Source organism: Nannobrachium achirus, assembly GCF_963921795.1.
Source record: "Nannobrachium achirus genome assembly, chromosome: 17".
Taxonomy (NCBI): Eukaryota; Metazoa; Chordata; class Actinopteri; order Myctophiformes; family Myctophidae; genus Nannobrachium; species Nannobrachium achirus.
The window spans coordinates 62434863-62460425 of NC_137824.1; the positions used below are offsets into that span (position 1 = coordinate 62434863).

Genomic DNA, 25563 nt, shown 5'->3' on the forward strand with positions numbered 1-25563 from the left:
ACAAAGTCATTCTCAGTCAGTTCTAACCAAAATGGCTGTTATCTCAACGTTTTCCTCACAACATAATCACTAAAATATCATCACTGTCGGGCAGAAACCTCGTATCTCCAAGTTTGGTAAAGCAAAGCCCTGCTTCTTCATACAAGACTGTCGCACAAAACTAGTGAAAACAGCTGATCTACAAGTTGCGAGGCGTTGTGTGCTTGTAGATCAGCTGTTTTCACTAGTTTAGTACATTTTATAGATGATAAATACAAAACAAACTGTTTTGGACATACAAGGTTTCCACCTGACAGCAAGAACTGAAGAGGGAACATCCTCTTATTACATGTTTATAGATGTTTGACTGGGTCCATCCATAGCGTTAGAACAACAGGATTTATTTTCTTTAAACTAATCCAGTGTTGATGGTAGATTTGACAAAGTTATCAAAGTATTAAGAGATTCCTGTAGCATCGGTTCTAGAGAATGAACTGGTTCTCAACACCGTTTAGCATAATGCAGTTTGTGTGGTCTTATAGATCAGTTATGCGTGGTCTTACAGGTCTGTTCTCCAGGCCCTCCATGGCTGTTGTGAGCGAGCTCTAAAAGGAGCCATCATCCCAGAGTTAGGGTTAGATGTGTAGGGTTAGGGTTAGGTATACAGTTTGTATTAAATAGTATTATATCTTACAGGTCAGTATTACAGGCTCTTCATGGTTGCTGTGAGCGCGCTCTGAAAGGAGCCATCATCCCAGAGTTAGGGTATTATGTAGGGTTAGGGTTATAGATATGTTAGGTATACAGTATGTATGTAGAGTTGTATTAAATAGTATTATATCTTACAGGTCAGTTCTCCAGGCTCTTCATGGCTGTTGTGAGCGAGCTCTAAAAGGAGCCATCATCCCAGAGTTAGGGTTAGATGTGTAGGGTTAGGGTTAGGTATACAGTATGTATTAAATAGTATTATATCTTACAGGTCAGTTCTCCAGGCTCTCCATGGCTGCTGTGAAAACGCTCTTAAAGGAGCCATCATCCCAGGCTGTGGTTTAGACTGGCTGCCTCACTACCGCCTCCTGGTGGAGTCTGACCGCCTCTGCCTCAACGAGTGGAGCGCCATGAACGACCTGGAGTCAGTCCGTAGAGACTCTGGATCACAGAGGTAAGACTACATCTCCCATCATGCACTGTGTCTGTAGAGACTCTGGATCACAGAGGTAAGACTACATCTCCCATCATGCACTGTGTCTGTCCATGAACGACCTGGAGTCAGTCCGTAGGGACTCTGGATCACAGAGGTAAGACTACATCTCCCATCATGCACTCTGTCTGTAGGACTACATCTCCTGTCATGCACTCTGTCTGTCCATGAACGACCTGGAGTCAGTCCGCAGGGACTCTGGATCACAGAGGTAAGACTACATCTCCCATCATGCACTCTGTCTGTCCACAGAGACAGTGGATCACAGAGGTAGAGCCATAGACATAGAAAGGTAGACTCCTCCTTCAGCTCTGTCTCTTTCTTGTCAATATGTAGACAGTAGACACCAGTGTCTCTTTCTTGTCATGTAGACACTGCAGTGTCCATTGTTGAGATTCTGTCCCTCAAGTCCCCATCTTTAAACCAATCCAGTGACTTTGATTGGTGCAGGGCTGAGCATGTATCAGATTGTAAATACCATCATTTATCTATTTCACTGCAGATTAGGTCATCATCCCAAACCCTTAAATTCAATAAATTCTTTCAATGGACTAAAATCTTGTTTTATTTGATGGCCTTCCTGCCCTGGCATTTGGCCGTTGTGCCCTCAAAATATGGACAACACCAAAGGCCAATTTCACGGGACCGCGCCAGCTCTCCTCTCTGCCCCTAAACTTCCAAAATAATGTCCCGCCTCTCATTGAAAATGAATTACCAGGACGCAGCAAAACCTGTCTGAAAGTTGCTTTAGTCTTTTGAATGACACACCATTTAGTTTTAGTCCTATTTAGCAGGGATGCACCAGCAGTATCTGCCTATTTTTGCAGTTTTCTGTCAATATCGGTATCAGCAAATAAAGCTGACATTAACCGATGGTGCTAAGCTGATATTTATCTGATAAGCATAAATAGCTGACTATGTTGGTGTGTTGGTTATCTGCAGTCTACCAAGCTGTATTTCTGAACACTTATTTCTTATAATGAAGATGAAGGGGGGAAATAAATATATAAACATAAAAAAAATATCAGTATCGGTTATCGGCTAAATTGTTATTTTAAACAAGAATTTCCATATCACTGCATCCCTACTATTTAGTTGTTTAAATGGTTTAGTGCTAGTTTAGTCTTAGTAAATATCAAAATCTTAGTAGTATTTTAGTCTTACTCAACAAAATGAACTCCAGTCTGGCCTGTAATGAAGTTACTGTGTTTAACATGCACCTGGTCCATTATAATGGTCTCATACTGCCACCTACTGACCAAACATGGTATGAACTAAACCTTGCAGCACATTGCATTAGATGAGGATAAATACAGACTACAGTACAGTACAGTACAGTACAGGTACAGGTACAGGTACAGTACTGTACTGTACAGTACAGTACAGTACAGTACAGTACAGTACTGTACAGTACAGTACAGTACTGTACTGTACTGTACCAGTACAGTACAGTACTGTACTGTACTGTACTGTACTGTACTGTACCAGTACTGTACTGTACTGTACTGTACTGTACTGTACTGTACAGTACTGTACTGTACAGTACAGTACAGTACAGTACAGTACATACAGACTACAGTACAGATGTGACCAAACTCCACTCGTCCTGCAGTTGGCCAGACTGTAGATGTTAGCCTGAGTGGAGAATTCTGGTCTGAATCTGAATACCAAATATTGGAATGGAAGAATATGATCATTCTTTTTAATTATATATTTTTTTTAGTTCTATTTATAGTGGCTCGTAGGAATAGACTATGTGACAACCAGGAATAGTTTGGTGACCACCGGAGACTCGGTTGACGGCCGGCGGAGACTCGGTTGACGGCCGGAATTTAGACGGCATCCGGGAGCAGGTTGGGTTAGCGCCCCAGCCTGTGTCTTCCGTGAGGAAGAAGCCCAACAAATCCACGGTGAGGCCTTTAGGAGGGCCATTCAACTGCTGCAGCTGAATGGAATGTTTGGATTGGGGTCTGGTGCAACGCACAGGTTCTGAACCTGGTGAGAGCAGGAGAGGACCTTGTGAGACTTAGGAGGAGCCCAGCCAGGAGTCAACCCATAGAGCCTAGTTCTTCCACGCGCCAGAATAGCACCCCCAATCCTGGCAGAGTAGTTCCGGTGCTGCACATTGAGTGACCCTGTCTTTCCCTAATAGGACTGATCGTGGATAGCTACTGGGACGTAAGTCGGGACTTGATCAACCCCGGCTGGGTCACCTGGGCGAGGGTGTATGATGTTGCGAGACCCGAAACACCTGTCGACCCCAGGCTACATCACTGATGATACGTCCCAGTTGCATCCTTGTGATGTTTTATTTTCACTTTATAACCATTTTTATACCATTGCTGTCATGGCTGTGCCTCTGTTGTAGAGCTACATGATTATGGGTCCATATTGAGATCAGTTATTTAAAACATATATGTATCTATTGTGTAGAATTATTTATTTACTATTGTGTAGTAAATTAGTAATAAAAGACAATATGTCTCAAAACATTAGTATGCCATACAGTTAACTTATTGCATATTATTGAAATATCAACTCAAAAGAATAAAACAAATATTGAATAGCCTAATTCGGTAATATTCGGTATTCAGTATTCTATTGCCCTATTCGGCTGAATATATTAGCTGCATCCCTAGTAGATTTCCAGTGGATTGGTGAACATTGAGCTTGTAGATCAGCTATTTTTGCTATTTTTATGACCATCTCTGACTGAAGTTTAAATCTACCTCTGAAGGTGGATTCTGCTTTGGGAATGGAGTGGTTTCTTGACATTTGCGGTTTCTGCAAAAATTCTCCATAGAAATTAGAAAGGCAAAACATTATCAGGAAATCTTCAGTTTAATAGCAGTAAGGCCTGAAGATTGTAAACCGTCCATCTGTAGTAGCAGCTTATAATATATAACACACTCTTAAGAGGTTTCAGACAGACTGTGAAATCCATGTGATCACACCCATTCCATTCATTTCCAATGGGAGCATGATGCATGACAGTCCGTCTACGATACGGCAAAGTTCACCATGATGTCCCATATCTGACAGACTGACAAGGACAGATCTAATTTGAATAAAGTTAATCTCAAAAAACTTAATTCAAATCTTATCCGTCCGTCGGATCTGTGCAGCCAATGAAAGCAGCTCTGCTGTGTGTGTAGGTGTGGCTGTGGGGAATGATCCAAACAGTGGTGCACCATGCCATGGTGCAGGGGTTCCCAAACTCTTTTGTCTCAGGTCACCCCATAAATGTTTTTTTAATCCGAGGCACCCCTACATTATAATTTTCACTCCCAGCACCTTATATTTATAGCATATCGTCGTTGTCGGGTGGAAACCTTGTATGTCCAAAACCGTTCGTTTTGTATTTATCATCTATAGAATGTACTAAACTAGGATGCGAGGCGCTGTGTGCTTGTAGATCTGCTGTTTTCACTAGTTTTGTGCGACAGAGGTTTCTGCCTGACAGTGATGATATTTTAGTGATTATGTTGTGAGGAAAACATTGAGATAACAGCCATTTTGGTTAGAACTGACTGAAAATAACTTAGTACTTCAAGTTTAAAATGATACTAAATATTTTTTCAAGTGTCCAAATAAATTCCAAATATTATCAAATGATCTCGCGTCGCGGCACCCCAGGGTGCCCCGTCACCCACTTTGAAAACCCCTGCCATGGTGGACGGGTGGAGGACAGAATGACTTCTATACGTTTAGACCTTCTGTGGAAAAGGCTTTACATGCAAACTAAGACTGGGCGATATCAGGAAAACCTTCCATATTCAATACCTCGATATTGATATTACTCATTAGTAAAACATAATTGCATTGCACACTGCACAGGACACATAGAATAAAGAAATTAAATGTCTTATTTACATTTCCCAACAATGGTTTTATTGAAATAACCACACCTGGTTACAGATGCTTTTTTACGTGTGCTACGTGCATGAATAGTGTGTCTGTTCATTAATTTGACACATACACCAATACCTCATTTCAAGGCGTCTTCACTGATATGTATTCCTTTCATAATCATAACTCGATATATTGCACAGCCTTAATGCAAACACTGTGTGTGTGTGTGTGTGTGTGTGTGTGTGTGTGTGTGTGTGTGTGTGTGTGTGTGTGTGTGTGTGTGTGTGTGTGTGTGTGTGTGTGTGTGTGTGTGTGTGTGTGTGTGTGTGTGTGTGTGTGTGTGTGTGTGTGTACAGCTCATCAGACAGGCTGTCCAAGGAGATGCTGATTAAAGAACATCTCAGAGACATCATGAGGACTGAAGATCTGGAGAACCTCACCTCTAAGATGGTGAATATCATCTATAGATCTGATATCTGATACATAAACTATCATCTGATATGTAAGATTTTATATTAATGGAGGTCTGGAGAACCTCACCTCTAAGATGGTGAATATATGATATCTGATATCTGATACATAAAATATCATCTGATATGTAAGATATTATAATTATGAAGATCTGGAGAACCTCACCTCTAAGATGGTGAATACATGATCTATATATAAACTTTATTACAGGCTCATGGCCCACATGGTAAGGACAATACAACACATAAGAGAATAAAAATATAAAAATACATATGTAAAAAAAGATAAATATGAATAAATACAGTTCAGTCCAATAACCCAGCCCCACAGGTTACAGATCAAGAGAGGCACTCATGCCACCGTCCTCTGATGGTAGAAGTGTACCTGACAGAGCTACGGCTGGGGTCCGTCATCAGCACAATTAATCCATTTAATGAACAGTCCAGTCGGCACATGAACTTATATGTCAGGTGTCTTAAGAGAGCCATGAATGTGGTGAGACCTAAGGAGCAGAAGAGCTCACTAGCTCTGGTGCTCCTGGGTTTATTTAACAGGATTCTTAAACAATCATTGTAGGCTACTTGTAGCTTTTGTAGGCTCCCCCTTTTATAGTTCACCCACAAAGGTGCTGTATATAGGGGGGTGCAGTATGTTCTAAACAGATTTACCTTAACCTCAGTAGTACAGTGATGAAATTTTCTGACCAACATATTCGCTTGTACATAAAGCATTCTCCTCTGTCTGAACATATCTTCATCATCCTCAAGGGTATCTGTGATAATGTGACCAAGATATTTTGTGCTTTTAGCCTCACATATTGTTTGCCCAGACAGGTGAAAATTAGGAAATCTGAGCTCCCCATCTTCCTTAGCTCTACAGATTAAGACCATGCTCTTTTTAGCATTATACTTGATGTTAAAGTCTAACCCATAGTTAGAGCAGATATTCAGAAGCTGTTGGAATCCACTGCTACAGGGGGAGATGATGCTAAGGTCATCTGCATACATGAAGTGATTAATTAGCGTATCACCCATCATGCATCCTGTCCTACATTCTCCCAGCTGCTTGGATAAACCATCCATATATAAATTAAAGAGGGCGGGGCTTAAAATCCCCCCCTGACGGACGCCATTACCCACGCGAAAGGGGGTGGATAATGTGCTCCCCCATCTAACTTGCATTTGCTGGTTTGCATACCAGTAGACTAGGATGCGAATCAGACAGTTAGGTACACCCCTAAGTTTGAGCTTATTAAAAAGCTTATAATGGTGGATGAGATCAAATATATATAGATCTGATATCTGATACATAACATATCATCTGATACTGTATGTAGGATATTATATTAATGGTCAGGGGAACCTCACCTCTAAGGTGGTGAGATCATATTTCTAACTCTAACCTACACATACAGTATCTCTGCTGTCTGGTTCAGAACATGTAAAACATCCAACAGTGGAGTTAGGAGTTTTTTTTACAACTTTCCATTGGTTCAAACCAACACAAAGAGGCCTTTTCCACTGGCAAAGAACCGGTTCTGGTTCTTTCTCCCTCCTATGGGATGAACCAGAGGTTCTTTCTCCCTCCTATGGGATGAACCAGATGTGAGCTTTTCCACCGAGAACCCAGTTGGTTCTGAACAGTAAAAGATGGTTCGGAACTATTCACAAGAACGAACCACGGTTCCAAGAAAGTTGCCATCCCATAGGCGGGAGAAAGAACGAGAACTGGTTCTTTGCTGGTGGAAAAGGCCACAAAGTCTCCATGGTTTGAGTACTCCATAGAAAGAAAGTGATTTTGGGGGTGAACTACTTTAACAACAAAAACAACAATTCAGATTTTGAAAAACACACCATTTAGTTTCAGTCCTATTTTAGTCATCTTAGTCTTTAGTCTTAAGCCCTTTGCACACAGGCGCGTTTATCCGCACGGATAAAACGGACAATTTCATTTTTTTAAAAGAAAACAATGATTCTCTACGACCTCATGCACTCCGGATCTGAATTAGCCGTGCGACGAGTGGCTGCGGCCGTGCGTTTTTTTCTCTCGATTGAACCCAGTTCGATTTGTGCGTCTTGTCGCATGTGGTACAAAACTCATCACTCCTTTTATGACTCCTTTTGGGATCCGCAGCGCCGATTCCACACAGCCTTGCACACCAAATCCAATGTGTTTTATTCATGCAACAAACGAAAAAATGCAACTGTCCTGTGTGCAAAGGGCTTAAGTCACAGGGGTTAAAGTTCTCAGTCCTGGGGACTGATTTCAGTCTGGAGGATTCCATCAGTGCAGATCTGAAAAAAATAAAATAAGGGGGAGGTGTAGCGATGGTCGCAGCGTGGATGACATTGGCCAGACCAGCAATAGAATACAACAGAACTTCAGAAGATTCTTCTATAAAATGAAGCATGGATTGACACACACACACACACACACACACACACACACACACGCACACACACACACACACACACACACACACACACACACACACACACACACACACACACACACACACACATACATTCAGTGAAGGCAGTTCAGAACTTCAGGGAAACACCTCAAATATTGCTGTGAGCTGTTATTAGTGTGAGCTTTGTGCACACCTGCAGTCAACAGAATGAACTCTGGGCTGTAATGAACTGTTTAACATGTACTTGGTCCATTATAATGGTCTCACACTGCCACCTACTGACCAAACATGGTAATGTTTTGTAGGTCCATTCTTCTCTAGAACAGAGGATAGGCTTGGACATGTGGCCCTGTAAAGAATACATTGATAATGTTTATGTTCTATATATCTAATATATTAATGTGTTAATGTCTTATAGGTCCGTTCTTCCCTAGAGGACAGGATAGGCTTCGACATGCGCCCATATAAGGAATACATAGATAATGAGATGATGTTAACTGTCTTCCTATAGGTCCGTTCCTCCTTAGAGGACAGGATAGGCTTCGACATGCGCCCATATAAGGAATATGTTAATAATGTTAACTGTCTTCCTATAGGTCCGTTCCTCTCTAGAGGACAGGATAGGCTTCGACATGCGCCCATATAAGGAGTACATAGATAATGAGATGATGGTGGTCATGGCTCAGATGGACAAACCCTCCAAGATCTTTGACTTCCTGTACCTGGTGAGTCACCTCTGACCTCTGACCTCTAACCCTGTATCTCTCCTACCCTCCTGTAGCAGGTCAACTAAAGAGTCTTTGTCTTTTACTAAAAACGTCTTTCTCTAGTCTGTATACAGACTAGAGAAAGTGCCTGGTAATACCAACACAAATCTATTTACAATTTAGGCATTTAGAAGACACTCTTAATCCAGAGTGACTTACAATAAGCAACATAGCGTAACGTAGGCAGACCAAGCACCTAATCAGTAAACACATGTTTTGTAAAACCTAAAAATGCTATCTAGCCTCCATGTATGGTCATTGAGGGTAGGCGAGTGCTATGGTGCAGGTTTAGGTGGAGTACACAAATGATCTCTGATGTCATTTTTCAGTTTGTCTTGTTTCATACAAGACTTTTATTGTATGTCATATCATTTCATTACATTTCTTCCAAAGAAATACCTAAATTCTGTGACAATCCTTTTGTTCAATGAGGTTACTTTGGCCTCATAGATGGAAATGTGTCTGTTTTCTGTGTGTTTTCTTAATTTTGTAGAGTGTTACAAAATTGACTCAACTTCCAAAATAGGGCTGTCATTTTTGGACTTTTGGTATTGAGTAGTCCTGGTTTACAATGTAAAAAGGGAGATTACGTGCACATCTATGACCCAAGTTGGGCAGGTGCTGAGCGACGAGTAGATTTAGAAAAATAAATAAAACCGCTCGCACACTGAGGGCTCACATGTGAAACAAGTGCTTTTATTGCACCAAATAAATGTTGTGATGTTTGGAGCAACACTGCTCTTCTTCACACTCAAAGAGTCTGGAGAAGAGCAGTGTTGCTGAGGTGTGCGAGCACTTTATTTCTTTTTCTGGTTTTGATTGATTGATTGAAGACTTTATTGTCAGTTTGCATAGGAAAAGGTACAGTTTCATGACGGTACAGTTCACTGGTACAAGGTCTACTAAAAGGAGATCCTAGAAAAGACTAAGCTTATTTCCACAGGAAACCATTAAAGTATCTCATATAACATTGAATGACAGACGGATAGAACACAGTACTATGCAGTAGTATTAGTAAAAAGAAAGAATAAACAAAAAACAGAAAGTCTATACAAACAGTAAGTACAGTATATACAAAGGGGGTCAGGGGAGCGTAGAAGGGTTTACAATGTAGACATTTATCAGACGCTCAGTTAGCAGGTAAATATGAGGCAATATCAAATGGATATAAATGGTAATCTAGAATAATCAAAACATCTATAATCAGTACATTGAAACCATATACACTCTAGAATGACCTGGTATCAGTCTACATAACATGATATCTACATTATAATTTAGCCTTTACATAAACCTGCAAGGTAATCCAGGCTACGGGCTACTGACACCCATAACTCTCTCTCTCTGTGTGTGTGTGTGTGTGTGTGTGTGTGTGTGTGTGTGTGTGTGTGTGTGTGTGTAGGGTTCTGAATGGAACGCTGCCAACTCTGAGGAGCTTCAGAAGAACAAGTGAGTTGTTTCTTCATTTCATCTCATACTGTTACTTTACACTCCTAAAACCACACACACACACACACACACACACACACACACACACACACACACACACACACACCTAACCCTATTTCTACATTTCATTGTCATATAAAAACCTTTCATCTATCTTCATATCATCTCCTTCTCATATAAAAACTGGGATGCGATTAAAAAAATTAATCGAATTAATTACAGGCTTTGTAATCACAATTAATCACATTTTAATCGCATATTAATGTTTGACCCGAGAAGCATTTTTTTTTCAAGTAAAACACATTTTGTTGTACGAGTGAATCAACAAGTGAGTTTTTTAAATCTAAATTTCACATCCACTGGGCCAAGCAAAGCGCTCTGAACGGCTACTTCTCCCTTTGTGTTTGTTGTCTCTTCTTGGTGCATCGCTATGATCGGTATGCCCGAAACTGAAGGTTCTGTGGTGCAAAAACTAAGTGCGATTAAAATGCGTTAATTTTTTTAATCACGTAAATTTTCTGTAATTAATTAATCGCAAATTAATCGGTTAAGGTCCCAGCCCTAATTAAAGACCTCTCATCAACCTCTAAAAACCTTACACTCAAAAACCATGTTCATTCCATCGACTAAAACAATGGTATAAAATGTTCATCAACTGCCTTTTTTCACTGATGAAAACTAAATAAAAACTAAGCTATGATGGCTAAAAGTAAGACATTTTTGTCAACCAATAAAAACTAGTCTATACGATCCAGTAGAACTAAAACTAGTCTAAAGTGTCAGGGAGGGGCTGGTGGAGAAGAGATCCAGTAGAACTAAAACTAGTCTAAAGTGTCAGGGAGGGGCTGGTGGAGAAAACATCCAGTAGAACTAAAACTAGTCTAAAGTGTCAGGGAGGGGCTGGTGGAGAAGACATCCAGTAGAACTAAAACTAGTCTAAAGTGTCAGGGAGGGGCTGGTGGAGAAGAGATCCAGTAGAACTAAAACTAGTCTAAAGTGTCAGGGAGGGGCTGGTGGAGAAAACATCCAGTAGAACTAAAACTAGTCTAAAGTGTCAGGGAGGGGCTGGTGGAGAAGACATCCAGTAGAACTAAAACTAGTCTAAAGTGTCAGGGAGGGGCTGGTGGAGAAGAGATCCAGTAGAACTAAAACTAGTCTAAAGTGTCAGGGAGGGGCTGGTGGAGAAGACATCCAGTAGAACTAAAACTAGTCTAAAGTGTCAGGGAGGGGCTGGTGGAGAAGACATCCAGTAGAACTAAAACTAGTCTAAAGTGTCAGGGAGGGGCTGGTGGAGAAGACATCCAGTAGAACTAAAACTAGTCTAAAGTGTCAGGGAGGGGCTGGTGGAGAAGAGATCCAGTAGAACTAAAACTAGTCTAAAGTGTCAGGGAGGGGCTGGTGGAGAAGACATCCAGTAGAACTAAAACTAGTCTAAAGTGTCAGGGAGGGGCTGGTGGAGAAGAGATCCAGTAGAACTAAAACTAGTCTAAAGTGTCAGGGAGGGGCTGGTGGAGAAGACATCCAGTAGAACTAAAACTAGTCTAAAGTGTCAGGGAGGGGCTGGTGGAGAAGAGATCCAGTAGAACTAAAACTAGTCTAAAGTGTCAGGGAGGGGCTGGTGGAGAAGACATCCAGTAGAACTAAAACTAGTCTAAAGTGTCAGGGAGGGGCTGGTGGAGAAGAGATCCAGTAGAACTAAAACTAGTCTAAAGTGTCAGGGAGGGGCTGGTGGAGAAGACATCCAGTAGAACTAAAACTAGTCTAAAGTGTCAGGGAGGGGCTGGTGGAGAAGACATCCAGTAGAACTAAAACTAGTCTAAAGTGTCAGGGAGGGGCTGGTGGAGAAGACATCCAGTAGAACTAAAACTAGTCTAAAGTGTCAGGGAGGGGCTGGTGGAGAAGACATCCAGTAGAACTAAAACTAGTCTAAAGTGTCAGGGAGGGGCTGGTGGAGAAGAGATCCAGTAGAACTAAAACTAGTCTAAAGTGTCAGGGAGGGGCTGGTGGAGAAGACATCCAGTAGAACTAAAACTAGTCTAAAGTGTCAGGGAGGGGCTGGTGGAGAAGACATCCAGTAGAACTAAAACTAGTCTAAAGTGTCAGGGAGGGGCTGGTGGAGAAGACATCCAGTAGAACTAAAACTAGTCTAAAGTGTCAGGGAGGGGCTGGTGGAGAAAACATCCAGTAGAACTAAAACTAGTCTAAAGTGTCAGGGAGGGGCTGGTGGAGAAGACATCCAGTAGAACTAAAAGAAAAGTCATTTTATCTTGCATGTGCTTGTTTAGCAGCAGGAGCTCAGATTGTGGTCTGCTTTGTTTCCACTCTGATGAGACCACGATGTCATCGATCCTCGCTGATCCAAGAGAGAACGCTGCGTTAAGGGGGTCTCCAAAAATAGCAGATCTACAAGCTCACAACGGCGTTGTGACTGTGAGCTTGTAGATCGGCTATTTTTGGCAAAGAGGTTTGGTGTAGAGGGGGAAAAGAGCAGACTAAGTACAGAGTGAAAGGTCAAGTTTATTAAGTATTGACGGTTCAAGTGGTTAAATATCTGAAAACACAAATTGACATGAATCCAAAATACACTGATGATTGTGCTGTAAAACAATGAAACTATATGGAATCTATGAACAGGTTGTGGGGGTCCCTGCTTCATCTCTCTCTCTCAACTAAGGGGTCCCTGCTTCATCTTTCTCTCAACTAAGGGTTAGGGTTAACTAAAATATCATGATATTTAGTGGACCAAAACTAGACTAAAACTTTCAGACTAAAATGTGACTGAAACTAAATAAAAATGTAGGCGCATCCGTACTAGATGCCCCGACCACCTAAGCTGACTCCTTTCCAAGTGTAGGAGCAGCGGTTCTACTCCAAGACTGAACTTCTCACCCTATCTCTAAGGGAGATACCAGCCACCCGTCTGAGGAAACCCATTTCGGCCGCTTGCACCCGCGACCTTATACTTTGGGTCATGACCCACACTTCATGACCATAGGTGAGAGTAGGAAGGAAGATTGCTCGGTAGACAGAGAGCTTTGCCTTCCGGCTCGACTCTCTTTTTGATTTAGACTGCAAAACCGCTCCTGCTGCTCCAACATTTACTGTCAAAATGAACACTGGTCAAAACACAAACATCTTGTTCTTTGACTTTCTTGATCGCTTTTGATGCCAGATTATAATAACACATTCTGTATTGGTTTGTTTCACTGTTGGACAGAATGGACACATTTCTATCATTATATATATAAAAAACCCCAGGGCAATTGTGGAATAAACTCCCTGTCGCACTTAGAACAACGGACTCACTCGCTAGCTTTCGCCGTGGACTGAAGACTCACCTTTTCAGACTCCACCTAAACCCTTAGCACTACAGAAACTCAATGGGCCTCATTCATCAAGCACTTAAGACCAAAAATACGATCATATTTTGTTCTTACCGGCATTTAGGACGATTCTCAAGTTCGGGGTCAAATTCATCAATGTTTTTTGGTCTTGGATTTGTGCTGGAAATACGATGGAAAATACACCACCTCCGACCATGGTGTAAATCTTTGCTTATATTCAGGATGCTTTTTTCTTCATGCAAAATCAATTTTAAATTGTGCCATACATCAAATAAAATATTTATTAGTCCATTCTGCCCATCATGTGCCAACACATGTATTTAAAAAATAAAAGAATATGTCAATTGTCAAACAATTACATATTCAGTTGTGGAATAGCTGTCAGTGAGTTTGTAACCAAATGGACCCGCCGATGGGCGACCACTCATGCACCGCATGATGACTGCCCGCACTCGTCCATTTGGTTTCATTTTAAAGAGTTAAGGATCTATAAAGGCCCAAGGGTCTGTTTGGTTACCAACTCTCCTTCATTTAGCAGGAGACCACCAGAACACTTGTAACCCCCAGCACAGCACTGTGGTCCCTGGACCACTGGTTGAGACCCACTGCACTACCTAGGCCTACTGTATTTGCCACTAGCCTATATTCTTACCTCTGATGAAGAATAGCAGTGTTTCACTTTGTGGATGTTTCCACATAATTTTTTAGTGTATTATTCCGTGATGGATTGAACCTTGTAAACCACTTTATTCTATTATAGTCTACATTAGAGCATTACGTTCAGCATCCATTTTGTAATCTGCGGGATCAGAACAGTTTTAATTCATATCCTATGTTGTCAATGTGATGCCGATATGTTTTTCTTTCCTTTTTTTCCTTTGTTTTTTGACGAGACAAGTTGACGTTTTTACATGCAGCAAGTCCAAGTTCAAGTTCCTCTGCTGGCGAGAAGGTGGGGGGCGTCGCGACCCTCCACTGATTAGGCTTTAATTTATAATAGATTAGGCTACTGTAGGCCTATTGATCACATCAACACAACGCTACACACAAAAGCAAAATAACTCTTACCTTCGGTCTGATAAGAATACATGTGGCTTTACAGGACAGTGTTGAAATATTAATTAAGAAAAAGAATTTCCCCTCAGTATATACATATAGGATAAATAATCAATAAAGCTCACAACCTGGTCTGGTCCATATCGGAAAGCAGCTGTATATTCCTTCAACATTATCTTTTTGGCAATGTTCAGTAGAAAAGGATTATGATATCCATCCCATGTTTATTATTTTGTGATTGATTTTCTCTTTTTTTTTTGACAAGACACAATTAAGTTCAACAGCATAGCCAAGTTTAAGTTGTGATTAATTTCTAGTAGCCTATGGTGTGAATAGGTTCCCAGATCATAAAGTGCTTAGTCATGCTCTCTACCATATATGGTCCAGCCATAAGTACTATGGAAGCTGCTCTCTCGTTTTTACCCTTGTTTTTGCACTTAAATTTACGTCCAAATTCATCATGACATACACCTGTGGATAAGCACAAAATGGGATATACACACTGCTTGATGAATTTGACTGACGTTTGGACTTACTGAAATTTAAGATGACATTTAAGGAAAAAAATACACCCTATTTACGACCAGATTGATGAATCGGGCCCAATGACCATACATGTAGCTAGTTAGCATTTGTTTTTAGGTTTTTTAGAACCTTTTTTTTCTTGACTGATTATATTGTTTCCTAGATAGATATTCATATGCATTTGTTATATTGTTGTTGATGTTCTGACATATTATCTTGTTTATTATTGTGATGTTTTATCTGTTTATTGTAAGCCACTTTGGATTAAAAGCGTCTGAAACTGTAAACTGTAAACTATATTACAGTGTTGGATACACTGTATTGTTATATGATATTGATATATTTTATTGATTACAGTGTTGGATACATCCTGAACATCACCACAGAGATGTTATATTGTATTGTTATATCATATTTTTATAATATTGTATTGTTATATTGTATGGTTCCAGTGTTGGATACATCCTGAACGTCACCAGAGAGATCGACAACTTCTTCCCAGAATCCTTCACTTACATGAACATCAGAGTCTATGATGTTGAAGCTACGGACCTGCTGCCCTATTGGAAAGATACCTACACCTTTATAGATAGAGCCAGGTAATACCTACACCCATACACCACCCTATCTACACCCTACTGACCTGCTGCCTTATTGGAAAGATACCTACACCTTTATAGATAGAGCCAGGTACCTTTACACCACCCTATCTACACCCATACACCACCCTATCTACACCCATACACCACCCTACTGACCTGCTGCCTTATTGGAAAGATACCTACACCTTTATAGATAGAGCCAGGTACCTTTACACCACCCTATCTACACCCATACACCACCCTATCTACACCCATACACCACCCTACTGACCTGCTGCCTTATTGGAAAGATACCTACACCTTTATAGATAGAGCCAGGTACCACCTACACCCATACACCACCCTACATGAACATCAGAGTCTATGATGTTGAAGCTACCGACCTGCTGCCTTATTGGAAAGATACCTACACCTTTATAGATAGAGCCAGGTACCATTACACCACCCATACACCACCCTAACCCCACCCTAACGACCTGCTGCCTTATTGGAAGGACACCTACACCTTTATAGATAGAGCCAGGTAATACCTACACCTTTATAGATAGAGCCAGGTAATACCTACACCCATACACCACCCCTACACCACCCATACACCACCCTAACACCACCCTACATGAACATCAGAGTCTATGATGTGGAAGCAACTGACCTGCTGCCTTATTGGAAAGATACCTACACCTTTATAGATACGGTACCTTTATGTTCATGTTCAACGTAGATTTGTATTATACGTTCAGAACATTGTGAACACGTTCCCTCAGAAAATAGTCAACACATTGAGACCTTGTCTCTGTGAGATGTAGGGGAGGGTCTACAGTGGAGATGTGGTTAGGACTAGGGATGTGGTATCGGTACTCTCAGTATCGGTACTCGCCCCGATACCAGTCTATTTTGCTGTACTCGTACTCGTCCGATGTTGCTCACAGCAGCACCAGATACCATTTAGTTTCATAAATATGTTGGTAACAACATATCAAAAGTCCTAAGACACAGTTTTGTGTGTGTTAGTTCAACTAATGAACAGTGTTTTCACCTTCTCTCACTCTAGCCATGACAACATCATTATTTAAAGCATTTTATTTTGGAGCGCCACACACTATTTAAGCACTTGTACAGAAACTTAACTTATCGGTATTCGGTATCGGCAAGTACTCAAATTAAGTACTCGTACTTGTACTTGGTCAGAAAAAAAGTGGTATCGGGACATCCTTAGTTAGGACATGGACCATAGAATATAGTGCACATACTGGGTGGTGTTTTGTCCATGATGAACCCTCTGCTTTGAAACACAATACGCCAGGCTGCCCAAAAGGTAGATGTGATCTACCAGTAGGGACTAGATCTACCAGATCTACCAGTCGATCTAGTAGATCTACCAGATCTACTAGATCTACCAGTAGATCATCTGTCTTGAATGAAGGTGACTTGATTGATTGACATCAACAATGCCCTGCAAACATCAGTAGCAAGTAACTTCTTCTTAAAATAAATGTATCAGGCCTGTTGCTAAGGTATGGCAACATGACTGGTGTCTTGCACGCGTGCAAGACACCAGTCATGTTGCCATACCTTAGCTTTTTCTGAACTGACGCCACTGCTTTTGTGTGATGCTGTAGGGAATTCATTTACGGAAAAAACACAAAAGTTAGAATATGGAGATAGTATAGTTAATCAGGAAATATTATCAGAATAATGACAAATCACAACATTTCTTCACCAAGTGTTTGTAGACGTGTCAGAAACACATCTCACAAAGATTTAAATTCAGTTTCCTTGGGGGGAAATCTGTGACAGCTGCTGGAAGTTGGGGTGAAATTAACTTTATTATGCAGGAAAATGTCCTGCATAATAAAGTTTATTATAGTATTAAATAAATTATAAAACTGCTTTAAGTAGCATGTGAGGGGTCAAACTAGGGGTTTTTCATGATTCTGAATCCATTGCAAGCATTTGTTTTGCATGAAAAACATTCCTTGTGTGTGTCCTATGCAGGAAGAGCGGTCAGTCGGTATTGGTCCACTGTAAAATGGGCGTGTCCCGCTCTGCCTCTACGGTGGTGGCCTTCGCCATGAAGTCCCAGCGCTGGCCACTAGAGGTCGCCCTGGCCTACGTCCGAGACCGCCGGCCCATCGTTAAGCCTAACGACGGCTTCATGAGGCAGCTTCACACCTACAACGGGATCCTCAACGCTAGGTGAGTCTTTATGGGACCCAGCCACATGGGGGCGCTAACGCTGCTTCTAACCCTAACCCTACAGTGGTATCCTCAACGCTAGGTGAGTTTGTTTTGTGAGGTTTGGAGCTTAGTCTTTAGTGGTTTTTGATGTTGGAGTACCAGGAGGTGCAAGCGTAGTCAAAAGACGGTTTTCCATACCAGTTTTTAGCCCAACACTACACGACACGATACGACACCGCACCGCATTTTCATATGTACACTACAGTATGTTTTCCACTACAGTACAATATCTCCCCCACTACCCTCCTCTCCTCCGCTCCCGAAAGAAAACAACGCCCCTTTCTTCAACATATGGATCTAGGATCTTTCTCTGTAAACAAACACAACGGAGTGGCTTTAGTGGCTTCTTGATGTTGGAGAACCAGGAGGTGCAAGCGTAGTCAAAGTGGGACTGAATGAAGACCCCAGCAAGAGTCCTGAGGGACCTTTAGTTGACAACAGTGAAGATTCTGTCCAGAACCCTAACCCTAACCCTAACCCTGTGGAGATGTGCTTGACACCAGAGCACCTAACCTAACCCTAACCTAACCTAACCTAACCTAACCTAACCTAACCTAACCTAACCTAACCTAACCCTAACCCTAACCCTAACCCTGTGGAGATGCTTGTTTTCACTCTCCTCCTGACACTGACTGGTGCAGCTGCTGTACATCATGTAGACACCTCAATATGATTGGTTGGAGTTGGACTTACAGTAGTACACCTAAAAACTGGCCCCTTGGCAATTATTTCTGGCCCCTCAGATTATTATAATGTTTTAACAATACTGGACTGACAAACCAGATAGCTTGAAAAAAGGGACGTCCTCCTTCAGTGATTGGACTTCTGGATGGAGGTTGTGTTGTGTGTTGAACTGGTGACCTCTGACCTGCTGGAGTCAGTATCTATGATCCACTAAACATTCAATGAGCTCACTGTATCTTATACACTGTATCTTATACACTAGGGCATGATTAGTGATTTTTAGTATTCTAATTATTCTACCTCAAAGTATTCGAATAGTGGAATATTGGACAGGACTGGCCAAACTGTCAAGAGGTGGCAGATCTACATGCTCACTACGCCTCGCAAAGCGAATATTTGACTTCGTTGAACGTCGAATAGTGACTTTGATAGTCGAATATTCAAATATTTGGATATTTCGTGAATGCCTCAGTATACAGTCATATAACAAACAAACAAAACAATATCACTTACCTTTAATGTTTACTGTTTCAACATGTTCTGTAAAGCTCTTAGTTTGTAATGTGTTTTATTAAAGTATTTTACTGTCATTCTAATGTTCAGTCAGCAGTTAGTTTGTAATGTGTTTTATTAAAGCTCTTCTCATTGTGTTTCAGTCAGTTTGTAATGTGTTTTATTAAAGTATTTTACTGTCATTCTAATGTCCAGTCAGCAGCGCCACAGCGCCCTCTGGAGGAGGAAGTCCAGAGACCAGAGGAGACAGCTGTCACTGCAGGGGGAGGAGGGGGAGGGGGAGGAGGATGAGGAGGAGGAGGAGGAGGAAGGAGAAGACCTGGATGAGGAAGAGGATGAAGGCATCGATGCAGACTCAGAGGACTCTGATGAAGGAGTGGACATCAGTCCTGATGAGATGGACACAGCTGCTGAGACAGAGGTTAGAATTGTGTAGAGTGAAATAAGAGCCCTACAGCCTTTACAGTATCACCCGTATTGCTTCCAAGATCATCAGACTTCCACACCCACACTGTCTGATATGAACGATAAGGCCATCACACGCTTAGCACTCTCAATAACAAGTGACACTGACCATCCTCTGCATCGCCACTTCGACCTAATACCATCAGGGTGAAGATACAGAACCTTGGCGTGGCACAAAGTTGGGTTTAGCAGGAGTTTTGTCCCCTCAGCCATTGCTGCATTTAACAATCTGCTAAACAATCGCCCCCGTCGCTAAGAGGGTTCTTCTGTGTATAGTGGGGTACTGATGATCTGTCTATGTGATGTGTTTGTGTTGTTATATGGTTAGGTGTTGTTTCTTGTGTTGTTTGAACAGACTGGGAAGACACATTAAAGATTATTATTACCTACAGGTGTGTTTTACAGAGATGATCAAAATAGCAGATCTCACAACGTGTTGTTTGTGTAGATTGAAAGAAGAGCTCTTAAAGGTGTGTTTTACAGAGAATGTTTGAATGAACTGTTTTTGACTGTTTTCTCTTTCATTACCCCCCCCCCCCCCCCCCCCCCCACACACACACACACACACACACACATCAAGGTGTTTGAAGAAGACTCCGCCCCACAGTCAGCGACCAATCAGGATGCTCCAAAAGCAGCCACGCCCACCATCACCATTAATGAGGGTCAAAAGGTCAGTGACAATTGACTGTTTATGATTAATTAATGGCACATAATGACTAAGGTGGTATCATTAACCCTACTGGCACCACTCAGCACCCGCTAACTATAAAACCAATGCAAACAACAGTCAAAGTCTGTAGTCTTTTTTTTTTTTGGGTCCCCAAAGACTCCGTACCTCCAAAACCTGATCAACCCCTACAACCCCATCCGTTCACTCAGATAAGCCAACACAGGGATGCTGACAGAACCCTCGCTAATATGATAATCCTCATCCTGCAAACGTATTCACGTTGATGTTGTGCTTGTGCGCGAATGAAACCCACTGATTTATAACTAGTTTACAGGCTGCAGCTAAACCGCTGGTGCTCGTGCTGCCTGTTTCGAAAACTTCCGCAGTCTGTGAAATGAACGGATATCAGCGCGTCGTTGTCATAGAGATGACAACCCATAATACTCTATGGCCCAGCATCAGCCAATCAGCGTGCCGTTCTCTCTCTCTCTCTCTCTCTCGCACTCAGACTTCAGAGCGCATGCAAAGAAGTGAATGAATACAATGAGAAGTGGGAACAAAACGTTACGATATTCTTCCATGTTTTTATTTTATTTATTTTTTATAATTTGTCCTGGGTCCGGTCGGCGGTGCCTCGCGGTCCGGACGTGGACCGCGGTCCGCCTATTGAGGACCCCTGCCCTATACTATGGGTGCTACTGGTTGCCGACGCTCAAGATCGAAGTTCAGACGTGTGATGTGTCCCAAGAACTGATGTCCAAACATTCCAATAAAGTTCAACATCAATTATATTTATTTTTTGTCAGCGCAAGTCCTATACTTCAGAAATGAAATAAATACCCAAATATCACCAGTCTCTCACAAACACAGTCAAAGAACTGTGTGCCTCTCACATCAACAACACCTGCGCCTCATTACAGAGCTTTAACTATTTAAATAGACAATTGGTAATAGGCAATTAGGGCGTGACCATGTTCCAACTTCAGTGACGTCATTAATAGGCAAATGGCTGAAACGGCTCTTACAATGCCTAAATGTAAATTGTTATGTGTGTGTTTCAGGAGGAGTGTCCAGATGTTCAGGAGGCGTGTCCTAGTCCTAGTCCACTGTCTGCTGTTCGCAGTGGAAGGATGAACCTGTTCTCTCTGATGCAGAGCATCAGCCTATTGGATGATGAGATGGACCAGGTTAATAATGATTCATTACTTTATTAATTACTTTATTAATTAAACACTATTAGCCTATTGGATGATGAGATGGACCAGGTTATTAATGATTAATACTTTATTAATGATTAATTACTTTATTAATGACTTTATTATTACTTTATTAATTAAACAGTATCAGCTTATTGGACGATGAGATGGACCAGGTTAATGACTTTATTAATTAAAGGTGCAGTGTCATGATTTATTTCCCCACTAAAACATGATGATGTGGTATTATGATTTTACTAGAAGGAAGAGTTTTTTCCAAAAAAAAAGTGTACAGAAAGAGTTAAAAATTATGTTTTTACGTGGCCACACCCACCTGTTCATTAAGTATGCCTGGTTGAGGTGAGAGCCACCCTGGCCACAGTATGACATGTGAATGACATCAACCTGTACCACCCTGTACCACCCTGTACCATCCTAGCCACAGTATGCAGTAGGCATGAACCAGTAGACACAGTATGTCATGTGAATGACATGAACCAGTAGACACCACAGTATGTCATGTGAATGACATGAACCAGTAGACACCACAGTATGTCATGTGAATGTAGAGCAGTGTTTCTCAACCTTTTTACTGCATGGGCACACTTTTCATGTCCCAAGAATCCATACAGTCTGTTTCTAGTGAAAATGTAACTAATTGGGTGACAGTAACATTAGCGTTTTCTCACCATCAGTTGATTCTTCATATCCATATGAGTCAAACCACTGAGATCATTTGTTTATGTTTGGAACACAGTTCTTATATGAGGCCATATGAAAAAGGTCTGTGGGAATTCAGAATGGGGGGGAAAAATGTGAACCAGGTAGGATGGGTAAATGATGTCAGACTTCACTGCTCTATAGGTTTGTTTAATTTTGGACCACAATGCTTATATGAGATGTATTTATTTATATATGTAATAATTTATATTTATATATTCAGCTCCCGGCCAGTCCCAGCCTTATTATTTATAATAATTCATATATATATATATATATATATATTAATTTGTTCCTCCTATATATTATATTTATATATTCAGCTCCCGGCCAGTCCCAGTCGCTCTCCCAGGCAGAGGAGGCGGAGCCAGCACGGTCGCAGCAGGGGATTGGTCCATCAGAGTGCCTGCGTGGACAGCCCCTCCCCCGAGCCCCCCCGACAGGAAGCTCCACCACCAACACAGGAAGTGACACGCCCGGACGGAGCCAAGATGGAGTGATGATGAGAGAGAGAGAGAGAGGGAGGGAGGGAGGGAGGGAGGAGGGGGGGGGGTCACACTAACAGTGTTGGTCTGTACCATGGTGTCTCTGAGACCCCAGAGGTTCTATTTGTACCCTGGAGGTTCCATTCTCTAAGGGTCACTGCTTGTTATACTGTACATACAGTAAGTTCTACTGTACATACAGTAAGTTCTACTGTACATACAGTATGAAGCTCTAAATCACTGCTTCTCAAACATCAACATTCATGGAGAGTTTAAGGTTTTTCAATTCAATCTTTATTTCAGACCCAGAGAAAACATATCACACTTACAACACAATAAAACAACAATACAAAAGATATATACCGGTACCTATATAAGAATAAAATAATTGAAAAATCAAATCTAAATGGGTCAGAGTCAGTAGAGACTGTTTGACTCAGTAGGATCTTCTGGGTCTGAAATAAAGATTGAATTGAATTGAAATCATGACTCATCAACGTATACGAGTATCAGAGTAACTCTTGGAGAAGCTCATCAAAAACAGAACATGATTCCAACTAAAGAGATTATCCAACAAAACAACCTCCAAGACCTCATGGGGTTTCATATAGTCGATCTACAAGCTTGTAGATCGGGTTAAAGTAGTTAACCCCATAGTGATGCTGTATCCACGCATTTTGCCGAGGACCCCCTGGAACCCCCTCGAGGACCCCTGGGGGTCCCCGGACCCCACTTTGAGAAGCAGTGATTTAAACATCCAAAGATATTGACGGTGACAGTCTTTGCACACTCCATGCATTAAATATCATATTAATAATAATAATAAATCTTCTTTATTTTGCACATCTTATTTCATCCTCAAGCATTAAGCTTAACAGAGAGGTTATGGGGGCGGGGTCTAGCCCTGGGGGCGGGGTCTGGCCCTGGGGGCGGGGTCTGGCCCTGGGGGCGTGGTCTATGACACAACGTATTCACTAGTTTTCAGTATTAATCAAACGGAGCTTCGATGCGACCATGTTTATCATTTAATATTTATATATGCTAATGACTCCTCCCCCTGCACACCTCCCTCACTCCTTATTGGTTGAAATCTATGCAAGTCCTGTTCCACTGTAAATGTACTTCCTGTTTAAAGGTAAAGCTGAAGGGGAAGTGATGCGATTGGTTGAAACAAGTGTTCTGATAGTATGACATCACAGAGTGTTTGTTCAGTAACAGGAGTCTCTCCAGCTCTTTAATAAACTGTGGATACCCATTTATCCAATCAGGACAGAGAAGTCATCCAGGATACCCATTTTATCCAATCAGGACAGAGAAGTCATCCAGGAAGTGATGACACAAAGAAATGAGCAGATAAAAACAGTTTATTAAAGGGCCGGTAGCGACGACCAGACCAGATCTCTGACTGAACAATAAGATTTAAACTTTTAACATTTAGTTTGAACCAACACCATCACTTACTGTTCCTTTAAGACACCTTTCTTCTTCTTTCTTCAACACCAAATCCAAGCTTCCCTCCTGTAGTTTAATGTTATAAAGTTGTTGTGTTCGTCTGACTGTTATCTGCTCTTATGAAAGGATAAATCAGTATTTATTTATAGAGGAGAGATTAGAGCTGTTTTGGCTACACGGAGCTGGATATATCATATATCCTGTTTTTTCAGATATCCACATAGAAAAATATCTAGGTCCACACGACAAAGATATCTAGGTCTAACAAGCACACACACAGTAAAGTCTTCAGAGATATATGGGTTCCATGTCTACACGGATCCAGTGAATCGGATATTTTTCAATCTCTCCACTTATTTATCTGGTTTCAAAAATATACAGCTTCGCAGCCGAAATATCCAGCTTCATGTGGCTGCAAGCCCCAAACGCATAACAAAATGTCTAGCTTCATAAATATCCAGCTCCGTGTAGCCTAACCTAAAGTCCACCTCCATGCCAAACCATGTGTTCCAACCTGCCAATGAGGATCAATGAATATTCATGAGTTTAAATGAATATTAACGAGGTTCAATGAATATAAATTAATGTTGTGAATACTGTGTGCTGATTGGTTTCTGCATGGCCACACTTTTCATGTCCCAAGAATCCATGGTCACACCAACATAATACGGGGGTGTAAATATCCTCACTGTTGGGAAGAAACCTTGCATCTCCAAGTTTCATATTTGTACGTAAAGCCCTGCTTCATCATTCAAGGCTGTCGCACAACAGTAGTGAAAACAGCAGATCTGCAAGCACACAACGCTTCGCACCGCGAAATGATAAATACAATACTGGCTTTCAAGCAGTTTCAAGGGGCACACTTGACCCTTCTCAGGGGCACACCAAAGGTCCCCAGGACCAGTGGTTGAGAAACACTGATATGGTATTCAGTGGTTCAAGGACCCCTGGGGGTCCCCGGACCCCACGTTGAGAACCACTGATCTCTCCTGAAGCAGCATTAGACGTTTCTTTAGGGCTAGGAGATTTATTCTATATTTATAGGTCTATATTATGTATTCTATGTTCAGATTGAATGTGTCGTCTTCCATTTAAGGAGATGTTTGAGTCCATTTAAGGAGATGTTTGAGTCCATTTAAGGAGATGTTTGAGTCCATTTAAGGAGATGTTTGAGTCCATATAAGGACATGTTTGTAACCCTTGCTGTGCTGAAGTGCCTTGATGCTGAAATTAACCCCTTCAACCCTGGAGTCCAGATTTAGGGCTCGTTTTCTAAAGAAAAATCGATCTACAAACCAGGGTTGAAGAGGTTGATGTTAACTTTGTTCATGAAATCCTTCTCTGTGACTTTAAGATGATTTTCTTACGGGTGAAATTAATTATGTTTCATTTCTTTCTTGGTTTCTGGGGTGTTTTTTATGTATTTTCAAAGTTTTTTTTTTTTCCAAACGTAGCATGAACTTCTGCATGTCTTTCTA

The 25563-nt window shown here is 41.5% G+C and overlaps 1 protein-coding gene across 1 annotated transcript in view; it reads left to right on the top strand.

Annotated features, from left to right (window-relative positions):
- LOC308302595 (protein phosphatase Slingshot homolog 3) overlaps window positions 1–22648 on the top strand; it is a gene marked incomplete at its 3' end in the record, with an annotated part of 47597 nt that extends 24949 nt beyond the window's left edge. Inside the window, exons 8-17 of the mRNA XM_080746851.1 lie at window positions 959–1141; window positions 5389–5482; window positions 8513–8641; window positions 10086–10132; window positions 15510–15656; window positions 17655–17855; window positions 19290–19515; window positions 20140–20232; window positions 21294–21419; window positions 22472–22648. Of these exons, the coding sequence (XP_080602977.1) occupies window positions 959–1141; window positions 5389–5482; window positions 8513–8641; window positions 10086–10132; window positions 15510–15656; window positions 17655–17855; window positions 19290–19515; window positions 20140–20232; window positions 21294–21419; window positions 22472–22648 (1423 nt within the window). The remainder of the gene's footprint in view (window positions 1–958; window positions 1142–5388; window positions 5483–8512; window positions 8642–10085; window positions 10133–15509; window positions 15657–17654; window positions 17856–19289; window positions 19516–20139; window positions 20233–21293; window positions 21420–22471) is intronic.
- Between the last annotated feature and the right edge of the window lie 2915 nt (window positions 22649–25563).